At 41.1% G+C, this 25374-nt stretch overlaps 1 protein-coding gene across 1 annotated transcript in view; it reads left to right on the top strand.

The window, feature by feature from the left end:
• The window catches only part of Trpc4 (transient receptor potential cation channel subfamily C member 4), a 128540-nt gene that overhangs the window by 99830 nt on the left and 3336 nt on the right, over positions 1-25374 (top strand). The window contains 2 exon segments of the mRNA XM_038347968.2: positions 7386-7581; positions 10557-10751. Of these exon segments, the coding sequence (XP_038203896.2) occupies positions 7386-7581; positions 10557-10751 (391 nt within the window).

Below are 25374 nucleotides of genomic sequence, written 5' to 3'. Positions count from 1 at the left end.
TTGACTCTTAGTGTGGTATGCAAAACCATAAACGTGCAAATATTATCCAAAACGGATACTCAAGTCTGCCCGTTATAATTACCTAGGAAACGTTTCCTGTAAGCTTACATGAGGATGAGCAGTTATACACAGCCACTGTCAAATGCGGGTGACTCTCATAAGCAGAACTGATGGCAGCCCATGCTCAGGAGAGAGACTCGTGTGCCCTGCTACCGTCTCACAGGCTTTTCTACCTGTGTCTGTTTCCTTCCCACTGTGAGAAACAAAAGGTTAGCAGGTTAAGACCCTGGGTGACTTCTCTGCACACAGCCGCACCAGTTTGGACACGTGCTTGTTTTGTAACTTTAATAAGCAGCCTCTTTCATGGGCCCTCATAGAACTATACACACTGCCAAAGAGACAGCAAGGTTCCAACCTGAACGCGTTTCACATAACCTACATCACTCGGAGCTAGGATGCTCTAGTTGCTTTAATCCTGCATCTGTTTGTTTTTATCCTGATATTTAAAACTCCATTTTAATTAACCAACATCTGCTTGTGTGCACAGAGGATTTCCATCTCTCCCTTTTAGATTTGATGCAAACTCCCAGCTGTAAGAAACCATGTGACCCTGACTCCCTTTGTCTCACCTTCATCATCCTTGGACCCAGACAGTTAACTTGGCCCTCCTCCTTGATTGTCTTTCAGCTTGGTTTGAAGGGAGGTGGTGAAATCTCCTTCCTCCTTGTTTGCTATAACCTTAGATGGCTGGCCATTTCCTGACCGTATGTGGTTTATTCCTTGTGACTTGGCCGAAGGCAGTGAGGACAAGAGAATCAGGAGGACCCAGATCCCACCACCCTCCCCTTGTACCTGTCAGAATCTTCCTGGACTTTGTCTGGGGACGATTGTCTCTGTGGCTTTGTGACAGAGTGCACTGCCCCAGGCTCCACCTCTCCTAAAACCTTTGCTGCTTCCTTCGTGCAATCTCATTAGAAGTTCTTTGCTGGGTCCTCCTCCTGTGTGTGCTGCTAAGTCCTTCCTGTGTGCTGCATCCCTGGAGGAGCTTCTATACAGAACCTACAGCAGAGTCACCTCCCTCCCTCATCATTCTTAATTTAACGGAAAAGATCTCACTCACAACCGAACCCTTGGTACCTGCCTGACTCCCCGGCCAGTAGTAAGGATACTGTCACACTGTCTTTGTTTGTGATACCCCCAAATTCCCAGTCATCCCCTTGTTCCTAATGTTGGTTTATTAGTACATGATTAACATACTATGAGACCAAAAAGCGCTATAGTTAGATGTCCAATATAAAATTCTGACATAGATTTATTCCAAAAATAAACATTAGATTCTTTCAACCTCAGTATGGTTTTAATTGATCTGCACCCACGATTTCTTCCATGACTTGAGAGGCAATAAACAATTGCATATCCCAGATATTGTAGGACTAAATCTTTTGACACCCTCCCCCAACGATCAGCTGTTTCATCTAAATTACTTTTTTCCGGCAAATGACAATTATGTTTTTCTCAGTGATATGAAAAGCTAAACGATACAACTAACCCTGAATATTAGTAAGTAGGGTGTGTTAGGCTTAAGCTTATCCCTAGCTGACTCTGCTGTGATGTAACAGATGTCTCTCGTCCTAAAAGGGACATATGGTGACACTTGGCGTCTCTTGTTATCTACCCCTTCATAGCTGCGTTTTCACTTTCAGTCTTTCTGCCACATTTTTTTTTCACTGTTTTGCTACCCATTACTGCAGAGATTAGAGTCCATATGACATAAACTCAGTTCATGCCTCACACAGGGCCTGTGCTAGCCTCGTGGGTCCTCAAAGACAGTAGCACGTCCTGAACCGTATTATGTTTGGTGCACTGCCATTTCTCATTTATTTCGTTAACCTCTCAGCCCTCCCTCCTGGACGGCAGCTGTCTGTCTGATAGCAGCACAAGCTCGTGTCCCTTCCGCTCCTCAGTGCCACCCAGTATCAACATCTCCCTCCACCTCTCAGTCGTTCCTCATTTAGCTCCTGCGTGCGATGTAGGGCTTTGTCAACACTGCTTCTAGTGAGTATTTCTCCTCTTTAGAGCATATTCAGTGGGAGGCCCGAAGAAAAGCTTAGGTTACGGACCACTCCCTAGTCTCTTTCCAAACCTCCCCTTCCTCGTTCCTAGATCTCTTAGCCACAGATCTCTTTTGCTTACTTTTAGGGAAGTAAAACCTTGGCTTTGTCGCTGTGCTTCCCTCCCCCTCCACTCTATATGCCCTCGTCCTCAGCAGCAGCATCTTGCCAATATCTTTCCTTGTTTGCTGCCCTGACTCAAGTCTACTTCCTCTGGTCTCTGAGTTTGTTCTGTCTGTCTGCCATCTGTCCATAAGCCCTTTCTAGACCAAGATTAGAGGCTCCACCATTTAAGTTCATAATGGATACCTATCTCTTACCAGATTCACTTTTAACCTTGCTGGACCTCTCCAGTCCTTCAGTGATCTGACCTTAGCTTCTATTCCCAATTTTTTCCCCCAAGTTCTTAACATTATTTTACTCTTTCCTAACAAATTGATTATGAATCCCCGGTATATAATTCTCTTTTTCCTTTTCATGGTCCTTTATTTTGCCTTTGCACTTCTCAATCTTCTAATCTTTTCAGAGATACTTTTTTCCAGGATTCCTTCCTTGATGCCTACCTGCTGTGGGCTCACAGTGAGCACAGACCATGACCCAAGTCTGTAGCAGGCTTTTTCTTTTGGGCCACCAACCAACTCCCAAATCGGGACATGGAGACTTATTATTAGTTATGAACGTTTGGCCTTAGCTTATGCTTATTTCTGGCTAGCCCTTATAATTTAAGATGTTTCTCTTTATCTGTTTTGCCTCAGGGCTTTTTACCCTTCTTTCTGTATCTGCTGGCTGCTGGCTGGCTGGCCCTGGAAATCTCCTTCTCTTTATCCCTTGTTCTTTCCTATCTCCTTCTTCCCCTTGTTCTTCTCTAGGCTAGATTTCTCCTCCCATTTATTCTCCCCACCTGCTGCCATACCTGTCCCTCCCCCCCCAGCTGTTGACCACTCAGCTCTTTATTAGGCCAATCAGGTGCCTTAGACAGGCAAGGTGAAAAAAATGCAACACATCTTTACATAGTTAAACAAATGCAACATAAACAAATGTAACACACCTTGACACAGTTAAAGTAATATCCCACCACAGAAACAATGTAACACACCTTTACCTAGTTAAAGTACTATGCCACAACATTGGTCTGCTAAGACTGCATTTTCCATGAGCAAATGGATACATCTCCCACTCCCTTTGTGTTTTGTAGTTTCCTTATGGACATGTGAAAAACTACTCCATCCTTAAGAATCTCAACTATTTGGGCGGTGGTGGTGCACGCCTTTAATCCCAGCCCTCGGGAGGCAGAGGCTGTGGACCTCTGTGAGTTTTGGGCTAGCCTGGTCTATAAGAGCTAGTTCCAGGAAAGGCTCCAAAGCTACAAAGAAACCTGGTCTAGGGGGTGAGGGGAATGAACTATTTGGTGACTGAAATAAATCTATTCAGAAGCTTTAGCTAACTTCCCTGGCAAGGGATTTGCCCAGGAAGTGGGAGTCATGAACCTTATGACATTGTCTGATTAAGCAAAGCTCATTTGAGTGTTCTGGAGCTCAATTCATAATGTCTTGTACCGGCTAATTAAGGTCATATTTTACATATTTTAATATGACATTTTTTGGGTAGAAGACAATCAAATGTTGAGTTGCATCTTGTCATGAATTTGTTCAATCATCATTTTAGTCTCGTAGGACAAGAGGAAATCTCAGCCTCAGAACATATTATTTTCCTTGCTTATTCCATGTCTCTAGCCGTAAATATTTAGCCAAGAAGGGACAGGATCATTCAAAAAGTAACAACTGGAAAAATACATTCGCAGGGAAATTAATAAAATGTTATTTTCAGAAAAGCAAAACTCTGACCCATATAAAGTGGGTCTTCAGTTTAGACATCAACACAGATATTATGTCATGTGAGTTAATTAGGTCGTTGTATTACCTTGGGAAATTAATAAGCATTTCCTTAAAAAAATAACTTCTTTTCGCTCACACAATATGGAAAATATTAGCTACATAAAGGTCTTCTGAGATGTGATCCAGCTAATGAATCTGAAATTTATGGACAATGTGGGTCTCAGTGGATTTGAGAAGCAGTAATAGTCCTTCCTGGAAGCATTGGCTTCGAAATATTAACCTACATCACAGTCCAATGAGGGAACAACTCATTGAGGGATGCCTGAATACCAGGCGCTTAGTTCATCCGTGAAGCAAATATATTTTAGCTAGGGAAAATGTCCTGTGAATTCCACCACTGAGTCATCCCACCAAAAGAAAAGAAAACTCTATAGTTGATCATGAAAACCATTTTGCGCCGGGCGGTGGTGGCGCACGCCTTTAATCCCAGCACTCGGGAGGCAGAGGCAGGCGAATCTCTGAGTTCGAGGCCAGCATGGTCTACAAGAGCTAGTTCCAGGACAGGCTCTAGAAACTACAGGGAAACCCTGTCTCGAAAAACCAAAAAAAAAAAAAAAAAAAAAGAAAGAAAAGAAAACCATTTTGCATTTTCTTATGCTAAATCTTAATTCTTAAATGTCTGTAGATATTCACCGAATGATTAATGAAGGTTCTTTGAAAAAATGGAAAAATGGTTCTTTTACATAGAAGCCAATAGGGACTGTCAACCACGGAAGAACTTTGATTTGCATGGCTGCTTCATTAGAATGCTTGAGGAAGCAACCATAATGGAAAGGCACTTGTAATGTCATCTATTTGTTAGTATTTTATTAAATGTGCTATGCAACATGTAAATTTTCCTTTTCTTTCCTGTGTGATGTATGTATGCATGCATGCATGCATGTATATATGTATGTATGTACACATGTGTGCATATGCATGTGGAGGGCAGAAGTTAAAGTCTTGTGTCTTCCTCCATAATTCTCTGCTTCACTGAGGTGGAGCTTCCCACTGAGCCCCCAAGCATCCAGTCTCACCTCCTAAAGACAGGATATGGGCAAAAGTCACACCTGCCCAGCTTTGGTGTGGGTGCCAAGGATTCAGACGCCAGGTGATGGCTTCCGCAGCAGGTGCTTGATCTACCGAATCAAATCTTAGCTATGTCGTGTAGAACTTTTCCTGAGTTGCTCCCTCATGCCAGGACAAACCCAACTGAAGTATATTAATATGTTCCTGTGAGGGGTCATCACTGTCAGGAACGAAAGGACACAGTTAACTCACATTAGATTCAAAGGATGCCTACAAGTTACTAAAACATAAGAAATTTGACCCATAAATCAAATTAAAATATCTCAGCTGGGTGGTGGTGGTGCACGCGTTTAATCCCAACACTCAGTAGGCAGAGGCAGATGGATCTCTGCTTCTGAGTTCAAGGCTAGTCTGGTCTACAAGAGCTAGTTCCAAGACAGGTTCTAAAACTTCAGGAACTCTGTCTCAAAATAACAACAACAACAACAAAAAAAACATTTTCATGAACTTTTCTAGAGTCAAAGAATTCATTTCAGTCTCGCTGACAGTTTGGAGACCCACTGGTCTCTTTCATGTGAAGACATCTTCACCTTCTCACATAACAGAACACCTCTCATTTTGGCTAAATTTGGTCAAAACAGCATCTTTGTTACTATTATCTGTCACAGCATTTAACTATTATAAAATATAAATAAAATTAAATTTTACACCTAGAATCAGCTTTTCAACTAAAAATATGAAGTTTTCCCTTGTGAAAAGCAATAGATTTGTGGAAGTAAAGGTCTAAGTGGCAGCTTAGACATATTTAGTTAGACTGCTTTGAACATGACGGCTAGAAATGAATTGTGTCAGTACCAGACATTCTGCCGTAAGAACAAGACACAGAACTATAGCTCTCGGATCCTCTGAGCAAGGAGGACACGCCCAGCTTTAGGGAATTGATGCAGAGCTGGGCAAGGAGGCTTAGCTCAGTCTCGGCATGATCCTGTGTTTCCCCATGCATTCCCTTCCCTTGTCCCATGGTTTATTCTTCCTTTGTTTCTGCATCTTGGTATATGCTGTGGCAAACCGCTGGCACACCTTGTTCCCAGTGAGCCTCCTAAACTCTATTTCAGGCTCTTTTGACAACTACCTCACCTTGGTATTTCCTGCACTGAGTATGTCTGCTCATGTTCTCTCCAGGCTGCAGGCCTCATATGAATTATATCTTCTTGGGTCATTTGACCAGGGCTGACTCAACACTCAGACACTAGGTAGGCAGTTTAGGAGAGCGTCATGGAGCCCTGCTACTGGAATGTTAGTGACCTGTCCTCCTAATGGGATTCCAGTCTAGTCCTTGTCCCTCTAAAGACTGAAATCCCACCTCCTCACTCTCTGTGCCAGGTGCCCAAAGGGTTTTGCCTTCATCTTTCTAATATGATGTAAATATAGTCTTATTTTAATCATTTCTAAGACTCTAGAAGCTCTATCATCTTTTGCTATATACCAACCATATTTGTGTTCTATAGTACAATGAAACAAACATTTCTTAATTTGATTACAGGTGGTTGTAAGATTATTATGTTTTCTTTGTTTAAGTAAAGGAAATTCACTTATTACCTTGAGTGAGTAAAATGGGCCTTGAAACTAAAAAGCAAACAAACAAATCTATAATGTCTAAGCATTTTGAGACAATTTGTTCTGAAGCAATATACTATGTGTGGGTCCAATTACAAATGCAAAAATCTAAACACAAAATTTGTAATTTGTTTTAATCCTTCCATAACTGAAAGCAAAGCAGAGAAAAGCATGACTGAATTTCATGGACTAGTAAGCTTTAGGCTTAGTACGCTTCAGATACTGAGGATGGGAATCAACAAGCTTTCTATGAACAGGAGCAAATAGCAAATATTTTAGAAACCACGAGTCAATTGTTCTCTGATGTAATTGCTTTTTTTGGCCAACGTGACCAGCAGAAAACATAGACAATGCAAAATAAATAAGGGTGGCTATGTCTCATAAAGTTTGATTTACAGATATTAAGATATAAATTATACATAATTTACATGTATCACAAATTTATATCCTGATCCTTTTATTTTCCCTTAACCATTTGAGAAATTAAAAATTATTTTTAACCCTGCAATCATGTTCTTCCAGGGTCTGAATTCTCCTTTACCCACTTTGCTCCAACAAACAAAATGTAGCTATCAATGCTCTTTGGATAATAAGATACAAAGGAAAAATAAGTATAATTTTTGTATTCATTTGATAAAAATATTTTAAATTATTTTATTAAGTTTAATTATTGTAATTTTTGGTTAAAATTAACAACATATATGTGTGCATATATAAAATAAGATAACCTCACTACTTTTATGTTTTATTCCAGGTTATTTGAAACTCTACAGTCCCTGTTTTGGTCAATATTTGGACTCATCAATTTGTATGTTACTAACGTCAATGCCCAGCATGAGTTCACCGAGTTTGTTGGGGCCACCATGTTTGGGACATACAATGTCATCTCTCTGGTTGTCCTACTGAACATGTTAATTGCTATGATGAATAATTCTTACCAACTAATTGCCGTAAGTTGACAACACTACTTTTAATTCCATATCCTTTCTTCAGCGTGTTGTTCTCAGCTATATTCTACCTTATCATCATAGTAAATAAAGTCTATAATCTGATATTGATGAGAGAGATCAGAATAGTTAATGATCAGTGGTGATGTATATAAACAACAGTGTAGCATAAATGACTGTATATTATTCTATTTTCTAGGCAGAGTAACACGGACAGTTAAGTCAGCCCATATTGCCAGGGAGCCATTGCCATGAAACAATCTAGAAAGAGGTCGCTCATCTCTAAGCAGCCCATCAGCTAATTCATCATAAACAAAACTCATGCCAGGCTATGAAGTTGAAAAGAAATCCCAGAGATAAATCTGGTAAAAGGAAAGCCGTAGATATTCCGTTTTTTGGTTTTTTGTTTGTTTGTTTGTTTGTTTGTATTTTGAGACAGGGCTTCTCTGAAGCTTTGGAGTCTGTCCTGGAACTAGCTCTTGTAAGCTTAGGAAAAACAGGGGCTGGAGAGATGGCTCAGCAGTTAAGAACACTTGCTGCTCGTCTGCAGGTCCCAGGTTCAATTCCCAGGACCCACATGGAGCTATCATTAGTCTGTACTGCAGTCTCAGGGCATTTAGTGGCCCCTCTTCTGGCCTCATTTGGTACCAGACACACATATCACACACACACACACATACACAGAGAGAGAGAGAGAGGGAGGGAGAGAGAGAGAGAGAGAGAGAGAGAGAGAGAGAGAGAGAGAGAGAGAGAGAGAGGCAAAAATAGCCATGCACATGAAATAAAAATTTTGAAAGCTTAGTAAAAGCAACAAATATAGAAATGATCTTGAATTCTCCAGACAAGTTTGTGGTACAATATATATTATTTAAAATGCTGGCTTTCAAACAACTTAGCATCATTTATTTACTCAAAATTTCAAAACCTCTACCTAGACACGGTTGCTTACATCTGTAACCCCAGCATTTGGAAGGCTGAGGTGGGTAGACCATTTTGAATTCAAAGCTAGCCTGAAGCTACATTGTGATTTCCAGTCCAACCTGGGCTAAAACCTGAGAGCCTGGGTCGAGAAGCCCAAGATCAGCAACCAAAATGTCTTACCAACTGATGGATTATGGTTGAATACATAAGTGCTTTGTTACCAAGGGCTGTTATAGAAACACTCCAGCAACTGAGATGAAATGCTTTATCCACAGGAACTTACAGACTAGTGGGCTAAGTCCACTGAGAACAGCTAGAGAGACAAACTAAAAACCAGGGCACCAAGCATGCGTGCGGGGCCCTTCACAGTCAGACCTTAGTGTGCGGCGCCTACTACAGGTTGTCCTTTGTGTCACACATAGCAGCAGTTGTGCCGTGCCCTTGAATCTGTAGCAGAACTTCTGAGCCGTTACCATGACTTTTGTCAAGTAACACTCTGCACTTTAGTTAAATTTCCTTTACAGAGGTAAATTTTTCTCATGCCCGTCAGTGGAAAAAAAAAAGTGCAATACATTAGACTACAGCATCCGTGTTACTAGTTCAGAGACTGCGTGTAAGAATTCCTCTGGCTCTACCGACCTGGGAATGAGCATCAGAATTTGTGGTTATTTAGAACTTCAAGTAACATCCTAGAGCCTGAAGTTGTATAGATAGATTCCACATATATCCAGAGCAACAGAAACACATGCATACAAAACAAAAACAAACAAACCACACCGACAAACAAACAAAACCCCAGAAAACCATAACCATCATGTTAAGGACAAAGACGCTCCAACATTTTGGGTCCTGTGAGACACTAGATGCCCCAGCTTTGTCCAGAAGAAAACATTGCTCTGAAGTAGCATGATGCTGTCTCGTCACGTTTTTTGTGGATATTGTTTTTCTAGGCAATGAACAGAAAACATTTCTCAATTCTCCCCTTTTATTTAGCCCAGATGCTGAAGCTGTTGTAAGACAGGCAGACATCAGGACAGATGTCCTGTGAGGGAAGCTCCTTGGGCTGTTTGCATGTCGAGCATCTAACCCTCGTGTCCCCCCAAAATCTCTGAATGAACTCAGAGATCTCTTTTCAGTTCCTGCTCCCGACACCTCAGAGCTGTAGGGCAAATCACAGCAATGTCGGGAAGTCAGCAGTTGCTGAGCTGAATCAATAACACAAGCCATGACTAAAGCCTTCTTGTACTTTTCCATAGGTCCCAAATTTTCTTATGCATCTACTGTACATTAGTCACATACTTGATTTCTTAAAAGTCCTTTGTCTCAAAACATATAATAGGAACAAAAGAGATTCACAAATCATTTCAGTATTAGGAAGAGAGTAGAGAATGCTGTGAATGAGTCCTCCACTGCTCCAGGTTTCCTTGAGCCATGGTTTATGAAGCATGTGGTCTCAGGATTGTGCTGGACTAGCAGGTGATATTTAGTCACCATTCTGGGACACAAATGCCCTGATTAATAGCTCCTGTGCAATCACACCAAGGCTCAGGGCTGTGATGGAGGTGCTGTGCTGCATTGTGGGTTGGTGGGATCTCTCTGTAAACGTGCATCTCTTGTCTGAGGGTAAGAGAGGACTACCCGTGCGGAAACATTTCCACTCAGACATCCCCTGCAGCATCAAAGCTCATCTGTAAGCGTTCATGCAGGTGGCATAGGATGTAAAGCCATGCCTCTGGCTAGCACCTAATGAAACCAAACGGTACAGTCTTCAGGGACAGAGCTGCGGCATTGCTTTCCAGCCAGAACGAATCACCACAGCCTCTTTAACACACAATTGTGGATCTCTGGTTCCCTAAAGAAGGAGGGTTGAACTAAGTGACAATGACGTGGGTCCGTACAGGGCAAGCCACCGTCTCTGGGAGTTAGTGGCGCTTTTCCAAGCCATCTAATTAATGTTCCAACAACCCCGCTGTGTCAGGTTCGGGTTCCGTCTGCGAGGCTGATCTTACATTGTTAATTAGCGAAACTGTCGGCGCTTGTCATGTTCTCTTGCTCAGGACCATGCAGACATAGAATGGAAATTTGCTCGAACGAAGCTCTGGATGAGCTACTTTGAAGAAGGAGGTACCCTGCCTACGCCTTTCAACGTCATCCCAAGCCCCAAATCCCTGTGGTACTTGGTCAAGTGGATCTGGACGCACCTGTGTAAGAAAAAGATGAGAAGGAAGCCAGAAAGCTTCGGGACAATCGGGGTAAGCTCACGTCCTGTTAGGATCATATCACATTGTCAACCATGAGTTGTCTGACTAGAGTTGAATCGTTGCCGAACATGGGCTGATCTTTTGACTTTCTGTTCTCGCTGATCATACACAGTGAAGTTTTACTGTACGTCACTCAGGTTTAGTGCTCCATCAGGGTAGCTAGGACTCTTCACAAGGCCATTTCCTGAGTGAAAGACATCACGCCTGTTGTAATGGGATCGACTCTCTTGAAAGAGGCCTCCTCATTCCGTTAGCCTAGTCTTGGGGACACAGCCATCTCTTGTACCCTGATATCAAGCTCTTCTGCAATTACAGCGGCGACTTATCTGGCATGCTCCCTCTGAACTATTGAGTCCGTGAGAAATGAAGCATGCTTTAGTGTTCAAGTCCTGGTGTCCAAAGCTGGTTCCATCATTTAGGATGACGCTGGCTATGGTTTGTCAAGTATAGCCTTTAGTAAACTGACGTTTGTTCCCTCTAGACCTACTGCTCTAGGACCTTTGTCAAAGGCATTTTCTGCATCTATTGAGAAGATCTTGTGAAAAATTTTTAGACATCTATTTTATTTATTTATTTACCTTTATTGATTTACACATGCTCAGCCTTCCCTATATAGCCAGGATAGTGAGAGCTATCTTTTTTGATAAGTGGATGATCTTTTTGATAAGTACCTAAATTTGGCATGAAAGCATTTTTTTGAGAATTTTTGCACCTGTGTTCATTGGGGATATTGGTGCCTGTAGTTTTCTTTCTTGTTGTGTCTTTACATAGTTTTAAGCTTAGAATAATATGGGAGTTTGGAAATTTAGCTTCTAATTTTTGGATGATTTAAGAAGTACTTCTTGAAGATCTTCTTTGAGAGTCTGGTAGAATTCTACTATAAATACAACTGGGCCTGGGCTTTTTTTTCTTTTAACCTGGAAGGCTTTTTATTATTGTTCTGATCTCTTTATTTGTTATGGCTTAAGTTGAAGATCTCTTCTTAGTTCAGCATTGGTGGTTTGAAAAACCTGGAAATCTATCATTTGATTTAGATTTTCTAACTGTATTATAAAAACTTGTAGGCTTTTTAAAAGTAAAATATAATAAGATAAAATAAAAATAACACAATGGAACTAGACACAAAAAAACTACTAACAAGAGATGCCCACTTATTGCACACTCAAAAATTCCATAAAAACAGTAAACTGAAAACTATATGATTTATGCACAGGGCCTGGTACAGATCCATGCAGGCCCTGTGCATGTGGCTTTAGTCCCTGTGAGTCGTAGGAGCTTTGATCATGTTGACGCAGAGGGCCTTGTTCTCCTGGTGTCCTCCATCCCTCTGGCTCTTACATTTTTTTTCTGCCTCCTCTTCGGCAGGATTCCCTAAGCCCAACTGGAAGAATTTGGTGGAAACATTCTGTATAGGGTTTAGAGTTCCAAAGAATCTAACTTTCTACATAAGGTCTAGCTGTGAGTCTCTGTATTTGTTCCCAACTGTTGCAGAAAGAAGCTTCTCTGATGACGGCTGAGCAAGTCACTCGCCTATAAGTATAGCAGACTATCATTAGAAATCATTTTATTGGTACTCTATTGAAAGAACAGTAGATATACCAGACCCCTGGCATATCTAGTCCCAGGTTCTTGGTCACCCAAGCAGTGTTGAGTGTGGATTCCATTTCATGGAGTAGCCTTAAGTCAAACCAGTTATTGATTGGCTGCTTTCACATGCTTTGGGCTAGCGTTGCACCAGCATGTCTTGCAGGCAGGGCATCATTGTAGATCACAGGGTTTGTAGCTGGCTTGGTGATTCCATTTCTCTTTTGGTAGCATACAGAGTGCCTTCCCGTACCAAAGATGATAGAACATAACAGTGAAGGCTCTATGTAGACACTGGCTTGATTTCTCCATATGCAGTGAGTTGTGGCGGTGTTGTCTCCAGCAGTGAGGCCTTACGGTCAGTTTGTGGAGAGCAGTCTACAGTCTTGGCAACAGCCTGGGCTGTTTATGGTTTCCATCTGACCCCTTTGGCCAACAACTCAGTTAGATGTAACCCAATGGAAGCTTCATTTCATATATATATATGAAAGCTTCTACCATATTAGGTTTTCATACTACACTTCAAATGACCCTTAATTTTAGCTATTTCTCTCAACATTCCCTCCTTCATCCCCCTTCACCCCAATTGATATTCCCATTCCAACCCCCTCCCATCCAAAACTATTCTATTTCCCTTTTCTTACTCTATACCTAACCTCTGTGGTTCTACAGATCATAGACTAATTGTTCTTGACTTAACAGCTAATATCCACATATAAGTGAATACATACCAGATTTGTCTTTCTGGGTCGAGGTTACTTCAGTCGGAATGATTTTTTTTCTAGTTCTAGCCATTAACTGAAAATTTTATGATTTCATTTTTTAAGTCTGAGTAATAATAGAATGCAGGTTGAAAAGTAATCACTTAATATTCTGAATATCTTCACTGCCTCTTTTGATGCTGCACTGTTGATTTCTTTTTCTGTTTGTTTTGTTTTATTTTGGTTAATTGGGTCAATAGTTTGTCAGTATTGTTTAAAAAAAAATCTCAAAGAACAAGTTCTTTTTTAAAAATATTTATTTATTATTATGTATACAATAGTCTGTCTTTGTGTATGCCTTCAGGCCAGAAGAGGGCACCAGACCCCATTACAGATGGTTGTGAGCCACCATGTGGTTACTGGGAATTGAACACAGGACCTTTGGAAGAGCAGGCAATGCTCTTAACCGCTGAGCCATCTCTCCAGCCCCAAAGAACAAGTTCTTAAAAAATAAAAAGTTTTTAGTAACAAAACAATACAAAGGATCAATAAATCTATTGATTAAGTTGTGCCCTGATTTTTAGCATTTCTTACAGTCTACTGGATTTGAGTTTGGTTTGTTCAGAATCTTGAGTTTTGTTACTAAGTAATTTATATATGTTCTTTCTGTCTTTCTTAGAGCTATAAATTTCCCTCTTAGAAGTATTTTTAACATGCCTCAGAGGGTTTTTTTTATGTGTTTTCATTCATTTGTGGAATACTTTATTTCTTCTTCAGCCCATATATTATTCAGTAATATATTGTTATATCTCCATGAGTTTGTTATTTGTTAGGAATTTATTTATTGTTGATTTTAAGCCTTATTGCATTGTGGTCAAAGAGGTTACATGGAATGATTTTAATTTTTCTGAAATTGCTAATATTTGTTTTGTGTTCCAGGATGTAGTCTAATTTAGAGAAGCTTCCATGGACTGCAGAGTAAAATATATATTCACTGGTGTTTGGGACAAATGTTTTGTAGATATCTGTCTAGTTCATTTGATGTATGATGTCATTTAATTCTTAGTTATCTGTTTGTCTTGCATCAAGATGGGCCTGTCCATTGGAGTAAGAGGACTATTGAAATAACTGTTACTGAGTTGGGGTTTATTTCCATCATGAATTTTAGTAATTTTTTATGAAATTCAGTTTACCACAGTTTGGTGCATAATTGTATAGAATTATAATGTCATTTCTAGGAATCATTACTTTGTTTGTAATGAAATGCCCTTTATTATCTCTCAAAATTTGATATATATTTTTTCAAATATTAGGATAACAATACTTGCTCACTTTTTGACTCCATTTCCTTGGAATTGTTTTTGTTTGTTTAAAGAAGAAGACAAAGTGAGTTTCTTGTAGGAAACAGAAAGATGAACTTGACGATGATGATGGTGGTGGTGATGGTGAGGATGATGTCTCATCTCATGTATGTATGTGTAGATGAGTCCAGGTACCTGCACAGACTAGAGGTACCACATCCCCTGGAGTTGAAATTACACAGAGTTGTGAGCCACCTGCCTGACATGGGTGCTGGGAACCAAACTCTGGTCTTCTGGGAGAGCAGCGAGTGCTCTTAACTGCTTAATCACCTCTCCACTCCCAGATTTTTCCTTAATCCATTCAATGAGCCTGTGTCTTTTGATTAGGAAGTTGAGGTCATTATGACTTAAAGTTATTATTGGAAGGGGTGAATTGATGTCAGGCTGTCATTCTGAGGGGATTTTGCTGTTTGTGTTCTAAGTCCTGGTTTGTATTTTAGCAATTCTGTCATCATTTGTTTTATGGTCTCTTGGCTAAGTGTACTCTTATCTTCAGTTCAGGTATTCCCACCAGTGTTCTCTGTAGGGCTGACTTTGTAGACATAGCCTTTTGGTTCCTATGCCCGGGGAAATTTATTTTTTTCTCTTTCAACTATGGCAGGTAATTTTTCTGGGTGCAGCAGTCTGGGATAACATCTGTGGTGTTTTAGAACTTGTTGTCCTTTGCTCCAGACTATTCTGGATTTTAAAGTTTCCATTGAGAAATCAGCTGTTATTCTGATGGGTTTTCCTCTACAGGACTTATAATTTTTTCCCTTGAAGCTTTCAACCATTTCTCTTTATTATGTATATTTAATGTTTTAGCTATAATAGGGCATGGGAGTTGAGTTTCTTTTTCTGGTCCTTTCTATTTGGTGTTCTGTGTGCTTTTTGTGTGTTCTTGCATGGATAAGCCTTTCCTTAATCTGTTCATGCTTTCTTCTTTGATCTTGTTGAAGATCTAGTTTATGCCATTGACCCATGGTTCCTCTCTTTCATCTGTGCCTATAATTAGAATATCTTGTCTTTCAAGGCATACCAAACTTTATACATGTTTCTTTCATGTATTTTTAAAACCTTTGATACTCTTGGTTTGAGTGTTCAAATTCTTCTACTTTTTCTTCTGGTCCTCTCTTAGTCGGTATTCTATTTTGTGGAAAAAAACTCTGACCAATAAGAGTCAACTCTTGCAATTTTTATTTTTTATCTCTTCAAGCCTCTTGTTTAAAAAAAAAGAGTTTTAAGGCAAGAGAGGAGAAGCTAGAAGAAGAAGCTAGGAGGAATTAGAGGTAGGACAGAAAAATTAGAATAGAAGCAGAAAAATAAAGATACTGAATTGGAAAACACAAAGTGAGAAATTCATTCACCCTCAGACCTTCACTGACTGTTGCTTCTTCTCTGTACCCTGAGAGGGCCATTGGGCTGGACCCCAAAGGCTCTTGTTAAAACACACACACACACACACACACACACCTACTCCATCAAGGCCACTCCTCCTAATCCCTATCAAGCAGTGCCACTTCCTAACAACCCAGCATTCAAATCTATGAACCCCTGGTGCCATTACTCCTCAACCTATCATGCCTGAGTCACAAGAGCCCCAGCAAGACCTCCACAGAGCTGACTTCCCATGCAATTGTACAAGGTTTCTTTATTGTACAGGTTTGCTATCAGGAGCACCTGTCCCACATACTGATGCAGCGGATGGGGGAGAAAGGCCCTGAGTGCAGGGGGTCTGTAAAGGGAAAAACCCACAAGCGGGGAGTTATGTGCCTTGGCCTTAACAGATTGGGTAGGGGGATGGTTGGCTCTAAAAGTTGAGAGGGAATTTTTGTAACTTTCCAAAAAACTACCTGGTAACTGTAAAAATTCTTGTTTGTCTAGCTTCTGATTGGCTGTCCTTAAGTCTCTGGGCAGCCAGGCAGTTTTGAGACGGTTGTGGCTTTTCTCCGAATTCACAGGTACATGGTTAGGGTGCCTGGGGTGGGGTGCCTGCTAGGTTAGACTCTCACAAGGATAGGGCCTAGGTTTCAAAAGGCTTTAGTCCTGTCTCTTCAAAACCACTGCAAGTTCTGGTATTCTAAAAGCGTCCACTTGACCATTGTACTAGGAAAGGCTTTCTGTTGGGCTTTTCAAGTCCAGCTTCATTTCTGTTGGAGCTTTCTCTTCAGTATTTCTATGTCTTTACTGAAATCAGTTTTCAAATCCTCAGTTGACTTTGTCATTTCCTTTCCGCTGTATGCTATGTTTTCCTGAACTTTGCTCAAGCATTTCTTGCCACCTTCTTTGAGTTCACTGGGGCGTTTGTTCTTGTCTTTTTAAAAACTTCTTGAGTTCTTTGGAGTTTCTGGTTGTTCTTTTAAATTTGTGTCCTGGGATTCATCCAGATCCTTCCCATTGGAGACCATTTTTACAGGAGTCCTTGGTTAGAGGCAGGGATATAGTATCTTGGCCCTTCCTATTGTTTTTGTTTTTGCTATGTGACCTGGACATGTGGTTTTCTTCATGGTGTCTGATCTGAGAGTCTTGCCTGTGTCAGGTTGGGCCAGTGTGGGAGCTGCATATCTAGAACTCGCCCTGGGAATGGGTAGATATCATGGACATGTTGAGTTTAGGGGGAACTCGCCAGGAAAAGTGTGCAGAAGCTGGGAAGCCAGAACCAGGGCTTGAATTACGGCGCTGACATGTGGGGTTCTTCCTGCCTGCCCTTAACTTGACATTCACAAGGCTTTGTGATTGACTCTCATGGGGCTCTTTCCTACTTTGAGTGTCATGAATTGTTCCTTCAACCCAGGATCAGTTCTATTCTAAAGGGAAATTGAAATTGATTGGCATGGAAGAATTGTTGCTCAGGGGATGTGGTTATATTTGCTCCTATATACTACAACTCCTGTGCATGAGAAATTGTAGTTGGAGAATATATTTGAGCTTACAAATCATAGCTGGATTAGGAAAATGTCGTAGAAAACCTCCTACTAACTCACCGTCTCTATCAGTGGCCTTAGAAAGGAGTGGCATCCTTTTACTCCAAATGTTTGATTTGTCCACTAAACCATGTTAAATTCAAATCATTTAAAAAAAAACATTGTAGAATAAATGGTTTGAACAGAATAAGTCTTATAAAGCTCAGTAAGCAATAATGGCATGCTGTTCCACAGGCCAGAAACTCAGCTAGAGTCTGAGGCATAGAGGAGGTGCAAAGATGTGGCCTCATCATTGATGGCATCTGTGGGAAAAAGATGTAGCCGTGATGGCATTATGATAGCATCTGTTAAACAAGCTAGTCAAGATTCTAATGCATTCACACACAAAAAGCTATATAAACAATGCATGAAATTACAATTACTGTCATTGTCCGTCAAGTAAAAGCAAAATAGTTTCTGGGATGCAGAAATCCAGATTACTCCCTTCTGGATCAAAATCTATTTACTGTATTTTAGTCTAAGAATTTTTTTTTTTTTTTGGAGTCTTACTATGTAGCCCAGGCTGGTCTGGAATCCACAGAGATGCCTCTTAGTACATTGCCTCCAGCACAAGTGCTTTTATGTTGAAAGGGGAAAGCCAACTCATGGAAATGTCTTTTTTATATTCCAATTTTATGGAAAGCAGAGGAAATCTTGAGTTGTAAGGTGCTTGTGAAGCTTGTTACAACCTACCACACTCTGCTCTAATACTACATCCTCCTTTTCTGTGCACACCAAGGCTGGAGGATCATTATAAGAACTGCCTCCAAAGCCACTAGTGACAGTCTTTAGTCTGTGGCATCTCCAGTTCTCAGATGAAAGGAGGCTCTGGAAGTTCATCTGGGCTTCCTCCCAGTCTAAGTGCTGAGGAGCACAAACCCTGCATTGCTTCTGAAGTCAGAAAAACTTAGTTTACTCAGGGCCTCAGATGCATGGTCACATCTCCATGCCCAGACATGCGTGGTCACAGATGCATGGCCACAGATGCGTGGCCAGACATGCATAGTCACAGATTTATGACCACAGGTATTACGTGGCCACAGATGATGCATGGCTACATATGAAATTCAGTTTTCTATCAAAGGAACAATTCCTAATTTTAAGCATGAGACCTTAAATAATGTGAGTTACAGAGTTTTTTGTCTGAGATTACTGTTCTCAAAACACAAAATTCTTCTGATGTCTCTATTTTTAAATTTGCGTCTTTGGCTCTAATCTGATTCACGGAAAGTTAATTTAAGCTAATTGACCACAAACCATTCATTTTTTCCTTTGCAATATACATTTTTCTGACCTTTGATTGTACATACCTTAGTGACTTGAGAATTTATGCCAAACCAAATATTCTGAGTCATACCTTCCTCTTCATAACTCTTTGTAGCACCAAATGGCTCCAGTTTTCTTCCGTTCAGGGTTTTGAATAAGCCTGTCCCAGCCCAACTCAGCCCTGTTGGAATCTACTGTTTCTCTGCTTTCTAAAGGCATAATTGATTGGCTTATGAGCTCTTAGTTGTGAATATGTATGTATATATATATATGTGTGTGTGTGTTATAGAAAATATACTATGAGCTCTTAGTTGTGAATATATATGTGTATATTATAGAAAATATACTATGTGTGTAATATATATGTTTAATTTATATAGACGCTCTTATCTTCAAAATGAAAGAAAATAAAATGATTATTGTGAAGCTGGACCAAAAAGATGGTTCAGTGATGAAAGGTTCTTTCTGCCTAGCCTGAAGACCAGGGCCCATGGGGTGGAAGGAGAGAACCAACTCCTAAAAGCTGCCCTCCAACCTCTGTACACATGCCATGGTGTATGTGTACACACACACACACACACACACACACAGAATAAATGCATGTAGTTTATTTTTTTTTAAAGATGGTTGTGAAACCATAGAAGATTTTAAATGAGGAAAGAAGGTTAAAAGACATTGGTGTTGCTGTGAGGGCACTCATACTTGGCTAGCCTTTGTGACAGTTCATTGCATATACACATATCCATTATGAAAAGGCCACACACTAGAGGACTGGGGACATGCACTTTGCAAAACCAAATCAAATCTTAAACTATGTTTGTATCACCCTCCAAAGAGAACTTAGAGATCATCCAATCCAACCATTTTCCTCTCTCTCTCTCTCTCTCTCTCTCTCTCTCTCTCTCTCTCTCTCTCTCCTCTCCTCTCTCTCTCCTCTCTCTCTCTCTCTCTCTCTCTCTCTCTCTCTCTCTCGCTCTCTCTCTCTCTCTCTCTCTCTCTCTCTCTGCCGCTCTCTCTCTCTTCCTTTTTGTTTTTGATTAAAGGTGTGTGCTACCGTCACCAGGCCAACCACTTTATTAAAAAAAAAAAAAAAAACCTGTTTATTTATCCAGTTTCTCAGGATTCCTTGCTTCTTGGGGACAGGAGCTGGAGGGTGGGGTACAAATAGGTTCTTTGTTTCTCTGTGCGCCTGGCTTCCCATCACCCTCCCTCACTCCCCATTCCGAGGCTGGTTGCCAAGTTGTGTACTCAGCTTTTGATTTTTCTCTGAAGCCTTTGGAGATCTCAGCTGACTATGTCTCAAAGGTCTGAACAGGCTGCCTTGCTTTCTGCTCTGCCCAGCAAGGTGTGTACGTTTATGTCATGCTTTTGAAACATAAAACTGTAAATTTAGCCAGAGGTTATTATATTCTTCAAGGCATTCTCTCTAACTTTCCTACTGTGGTTCATTTAGAGCTTCTCGATGTTCATAAGTTGTGTGACTTCACACTGTGGGTCATTCTGTGCACGCTCTCGGAAAGAGCCTAGAACCCCAGCTTTGCTTGGGAGCAGCTGCCCTATCACCCTCCGGGAGCCCATTATTGCTGATCTCATCTTGTTGTTCATGCTTCCTGGCAATCGTAATTCAATAGCCATGAATGTTCATGTTTGTCTTAACCTCAGACTTCCTCTGATGGATGATTGGTATTTTCAGGTAAATCAGCCTCTCACTTGACCACTTTCTGCTGGAAAACAAAAATGAAGTACCGATGTTTTATTGAGCAAAACTTTTATAATGGAAGTAACCCATTACCAGCAGGTGGCTTCTCCCTAGGCAATCATGAAAATCCCACTCAAGGGACAGTTATGGAGATTCTACTAATCAAATAATAACATCAAAAAATAATGAGTCAGAGTATGTTTTTTTAATTTTATGTCTATGACCTCCTGGAGCTCAGAAGAAGGTGCTGAGTCCTCTAGAATAGAGTTACAGATGGTTGTGAGTTGTCACCTGGGTACTGGGAACCAAGCCTGGGTCCTCTGCAAGAGCATGCAGTACCCTTCACCACAAAGCTGTGTCTCTACAGCCCCTTGTCAAATGCCTTGCCCCTGCCTTCATTGGCACTAAAGCTTTAGTCCTCAGACTCTTGCTTATACCAGAATCATCTAGAATTGTTTTTTTTTTTTTTTTCAGATTGAGACTTTAATGAGGAATCCCTATTCTGGGAAAGCACTAAGACCTAGCTCAGCTTTATAAGATAAAAACCAGCCTCTGTGCTTCTTGCTGGAAAGGTTCAGCTACATTTAATTAAAGTCCAAAGAAGCTAAGGCAATGGCTCCCCCAAAGCATTTAATTAAAGCGAAATGTTCTTCACGCTATAGGCCCCAGGTGCGTTTCTAACTGGAATGCTTAAATTAAAGGGCCGCGTACTAACTCCCAAACTACCCAATCTTTGATAAAACCGTAGCATTTCTTGAGTTTCATATTTTCCACTGGATAATTTTCTCTTTAGTGTGTAGTAAAACATGAAGCCTAGTCTCATGGCCATTGAGTGTCATTCAGCCCTGCGATGTAGATGAGCTATGAAAGTCTAATGAGTTGTCACGGAAATATAATTAAGTAAGTCGGGGCAAGAGAATTAGAGTCTGTGCACTTGCCCCGCGTAGCATTTTAAAAGAAGGAAGTTAGTAGTCCACGCCTGCACTTCATCTTTAGAGGTGATTTGTCAAAATGCACAGATCGAGCTGCGCCCCTCCCGGTACGCTTGACCGGGTCTTGCAGAAGGGATAGCAGCCATCCACGCAAACCCTGGCTTCCCCTGAGTTTCCACTGTAAGGTTTGCTGCAAGGAAGTTTGTATTCAATTTACTTTTCCAAATGGCAGATAGTATAGAAAGGGCTTGGTACTCCCGGAAATTGAGGAGTAAAGTCCTGAGTGCTCGGTCTGACAATATGATACCCAGGAACGCTGGACCTGTGTTTCATAGACGTACAAAGTGTGATTGCTGAGAAGAATTCACAGCTGCATTCGGTAATGACAAGAAAGTGCATGAGAGAGAACACTAAGTCAATCCATCTCAGGGTCAAACCGCAATTTTTGGAGTAAAGAGCCCGTCCTGCGTTGGCGTTTTGCCAACACAGCAGGTTGCATCCTTACAGGGATTCACTAAGCAGAGGAAAGGCTAAACGGCATAATTCATGGGCCGGAAGCTCAGTGGCAGACAGAAACCATAGTGGAAATGAAAGAAAATGACCCTGAGAGCTGACTGCAGGGAATTGCCTCTGACATTATTCCACACGGTAGACCTGGAAAGAAGAGAAGCTAAAAAGCCGGCAAATGTTACACTGCCTTCCCCAGGGCACCTCTCCGGCTGCAAAGCCCTCTCTGCTTGAGAGAGCCTGGTGCAGCTGTTGGAACCTCAGCTTCCCTTGCAGCCGTCAAGGCTTCTCGCTGCTTCGTTGTTTTCTCTCCCTTAGTTCTATGATTCCAATGCCACAGCCAAGCCTAGCACACCATGTGGAGCTGTGGCTTATACTGAGGTGACAGGCAGGTATGCCTTCAGCCTCCGTCTTGAATTGCCATCCTTCCAGGAAGTAGTCCACATGTAATCCAGGTACATATGGTATAACTGACAAAGAGAACCGCAACATCACATGCATGTCTTCCCTAGACAAATGCTAAACAAAGTCTTTGATCTCAGCCCACTTTCCTGTCAGGCAGAATTGACAACCATTTGAATTAAAATTAAAAGTTACAAACTGCAACTCTCAGCCCCGCACAAGCTTGCAGAAATCTGATTATCCGTATTCACTTAGTGCCTTTAAATCAAATACCCCTGATTACATTATTGCCATAAACACTTCAGTCACCTCTAGTGTTGCTCTGTTTCAGTGGTAATTAGGGTGTGATCCCTTCCCTGAAGATCAAGACCAACTAAAGCCCGAAGATGGTTCCCCACTAGAAAGGTTACAAATACTCCAAGTATCATTGATGCTGCGTCTGTTATAACATTTAACAATATTGCTAACTGGCAACAATTTTATGTATGTTGCAGAGAGTAATCCTAAGTTTAAAGGTCCTGCTCTCCTCACCTTGATTTGTGAATTAGAAACCCAAAGCCCCCCGGTACCCCCAGAGTGTGAGCTCACTGTAGTTGCATGCAGACTGAGGCCCAGCTTTGATCCCAGCCATGTGCAGACACAGACACTGTGTAAAGCTGCATCCAGAGATCTTGAATGATGCAGCTTCCAGACCAAGAACACCAAGGGTCTACGGCCACGGTCAGAAGCTGTGAAGGTCTTTCTTGCCTGATGCCAGACAAAGGTCACACTTCCTTCCCAGGACACTTGGTTAATTAAAAATCCAGACACTAAGAGCCATGGTCTGAACTATGCCATGGAAGGTTTCTCATGAAGAATCCAGACCAACGTTGCCAATCTCTCTTGACTTGTCAAAATCTTGATGCCTCATGTTTAGATGGAAACCTCCTTCCTAGTCCCTAATCCTTTCCTCTTTCTCCCCTGTGCTCACAGGCCACTCACAGGTCTCCCTGCTGTGTGTGTTTAGTGGTATATTTTCCATTTCTGTGTCTCTCTCACTTCTCTGTCTTACAGAACACAAGCCATTTAAGTATGTTTCATTCAACATACTCAAAGGTTTCTTGCCTCTGAAAGAATAATTTTATATATGAACATGTATGTCGTCACCTAATAAATGTATCTTATGTTGGCTGTACAAGCAAATAGCTGTGCTGCAGAGACAAAAGACAATTCACAGGGACTGGAAGATGTGCAATGCCGTGCAGAGAACTTCATAAATCCTGGGCTCCCACAGAAGACGGCTGACTTCCGAGTTTGACCGTCTTTTCTCTTGCTGTGCCACTTAAAAGCAAATTTCCCATTACCACCTCTCATTACCTCATGATCTAGCTGAACAAAGTTCTGGGACAAGGATGAAATCCATAAAGGCCCCACAAAGAGAAGCAAATGCATTCCGATTGTGTTTCCACAGAAGGAATCCAGAGGATTGGTCAGTTGATGAAGCTGGAGGGTTCAGGAATATTTTTAATTTGTGTCTGCCCACAATTAAACCCTGAGGAAGTGGACAGGTGAAGGAAGCTGACCCCAATGACAGCTGCTGTGAATCAAATCTTTTGTTTAATATTTCAAATTCCCCGATGAGTTTGTCACCACTGTGAATCTTTGAAGTCTCTCCGTCTGAGGTGCAATCAGCTCATCTCCGTGTCTAGCCTGGTTTCATTTCAGTCACAAGGCACTGCCACCACCACCGACTTCTAATGCAGACAAGAGGGACAGGTAGGCAAAAGCAGAGACAAAAACTGGGATCTCTGCTGAGACACCAGAGAAGGGAAGGGAAGAGATGAGAGGTGCAGCCTGCATGGCCCTTGCAAGACTAAAGGGTATTATGTAATGACCCAGGAGACAGAAATAATCAGTCGAACAAATATGAACCGCCTTAAGTTAGCCTTAAACCCAGCCAGTGGAATTTAAATCCTCAGTCAACTGAGTAAGCTTTTCCTATGCCCTTCTTAAAAAAAAAAAAAAAAAAAAAAAAAAAAAACAAAACACAAAAACAAAAGCTTTTTAAATGTTTTCTCAAGCCAAATATATTTATGGTCCACTTAAAACTATGTTCTTCATTCCTTTTCACATTTTAATGTAAATTGTTGGCTGTAGTTATTAGGGAAGGTTCTAGAACCTGAAAGAAACCGTGCCTGTTTTAATATTTAAGCCCACCGTGATATCTTCGCTTATCATTCATAACTCTATCAACGTTAAGCTTGGTCTTGAGCTCTGTAAAGTTCAACCATGACCTCAGACTTATTCTGGCATGGTCTTTTTGAATTTAAAACGAGTCTAGAAACCAGGGAAGTCAAACCAACTGAATTGGCTTTGTATCAAATTAAGGGTGTGTATACTTGAAGCATCCTGGAAGTCATCTGTTCGGTATATTTTAAGAAATTGGCGTATAACAGTATTTTACTTTTCTTAAGCTGAAGCAGGTCCACAGAGCTTGGAAGGCCACTGCTTCCTTCTGGAAGTGCTTTTTCGCTTGGATTTTATCTTGAGCGTTGTCTCAACAAGAGGCAGACACCACCCCCATCTGGCAGCCTAGGCATAAAACTCCACATTACACTCTTCAAGATGGTCTAATCTAGTTTGGAGGCAAATGCCTTAATCATAGAGAGAATCCAATTCCCAGGCATTGAGCAATGTTCACAGTGATTGGTGGCTTTAGGAATCGGAGCCCTATCTCCCCCCTTTCTGTAAACCCCGCTGCTTGTGTTGAAACAGAGACACTGCTTAGGACCAGTAGAATGGAATTTTGACTTTTAAAATATATTTTCTGATGATCGTTTTATATGCATGCACAGCTCTTTCTAAAATTCTATTTTATCAGCCTGTGACTAAATATTGACCAAGGAACAAGAAGATCAAAGCCTTATTAGACACCCAGAACTATTATTCCCTTTGCTTCTCAAAATATACCAAACTAATTCCTTTATCGCATAAGTGTTTTTATTTAGATTGTTTTCAGTGTTCATCCCTCAGGTTTAATGCTATAGTTTATTAAAATGCATTATGTGGGGTCACCATAGTCAGGTTTTTGCTTGTACTTTTAGAATACTTGGGAAAGACGAAAAGATAAAATTTTAATCTCATTTGTTATTTAACTCAGCTCTTAATGGACCTTTCCCATCATCGTCTTCTTTCCACTCTTTCCGTCCCATCATTGCGCACACACCTACCTCTCTCCTGA

Source organism: Arvicola amphibius, chromosome 11 (genome assembly GCF_903992535.2).
Source record: "Arvicola amphibius chromosome 11, mArvAmp1.2, whole genome shotgun sequence".
Lineage (NCBI taxonomy): Eukaryota > Metazoa > Chordata > Mammalia > Rodentia > Cricetidae > Arvicola > Arvicola amphibius.
Note: the sequence above shows the minus strand (reverse complement) of the source record. Positions and strands in the feature narration are given on the sequence as shown.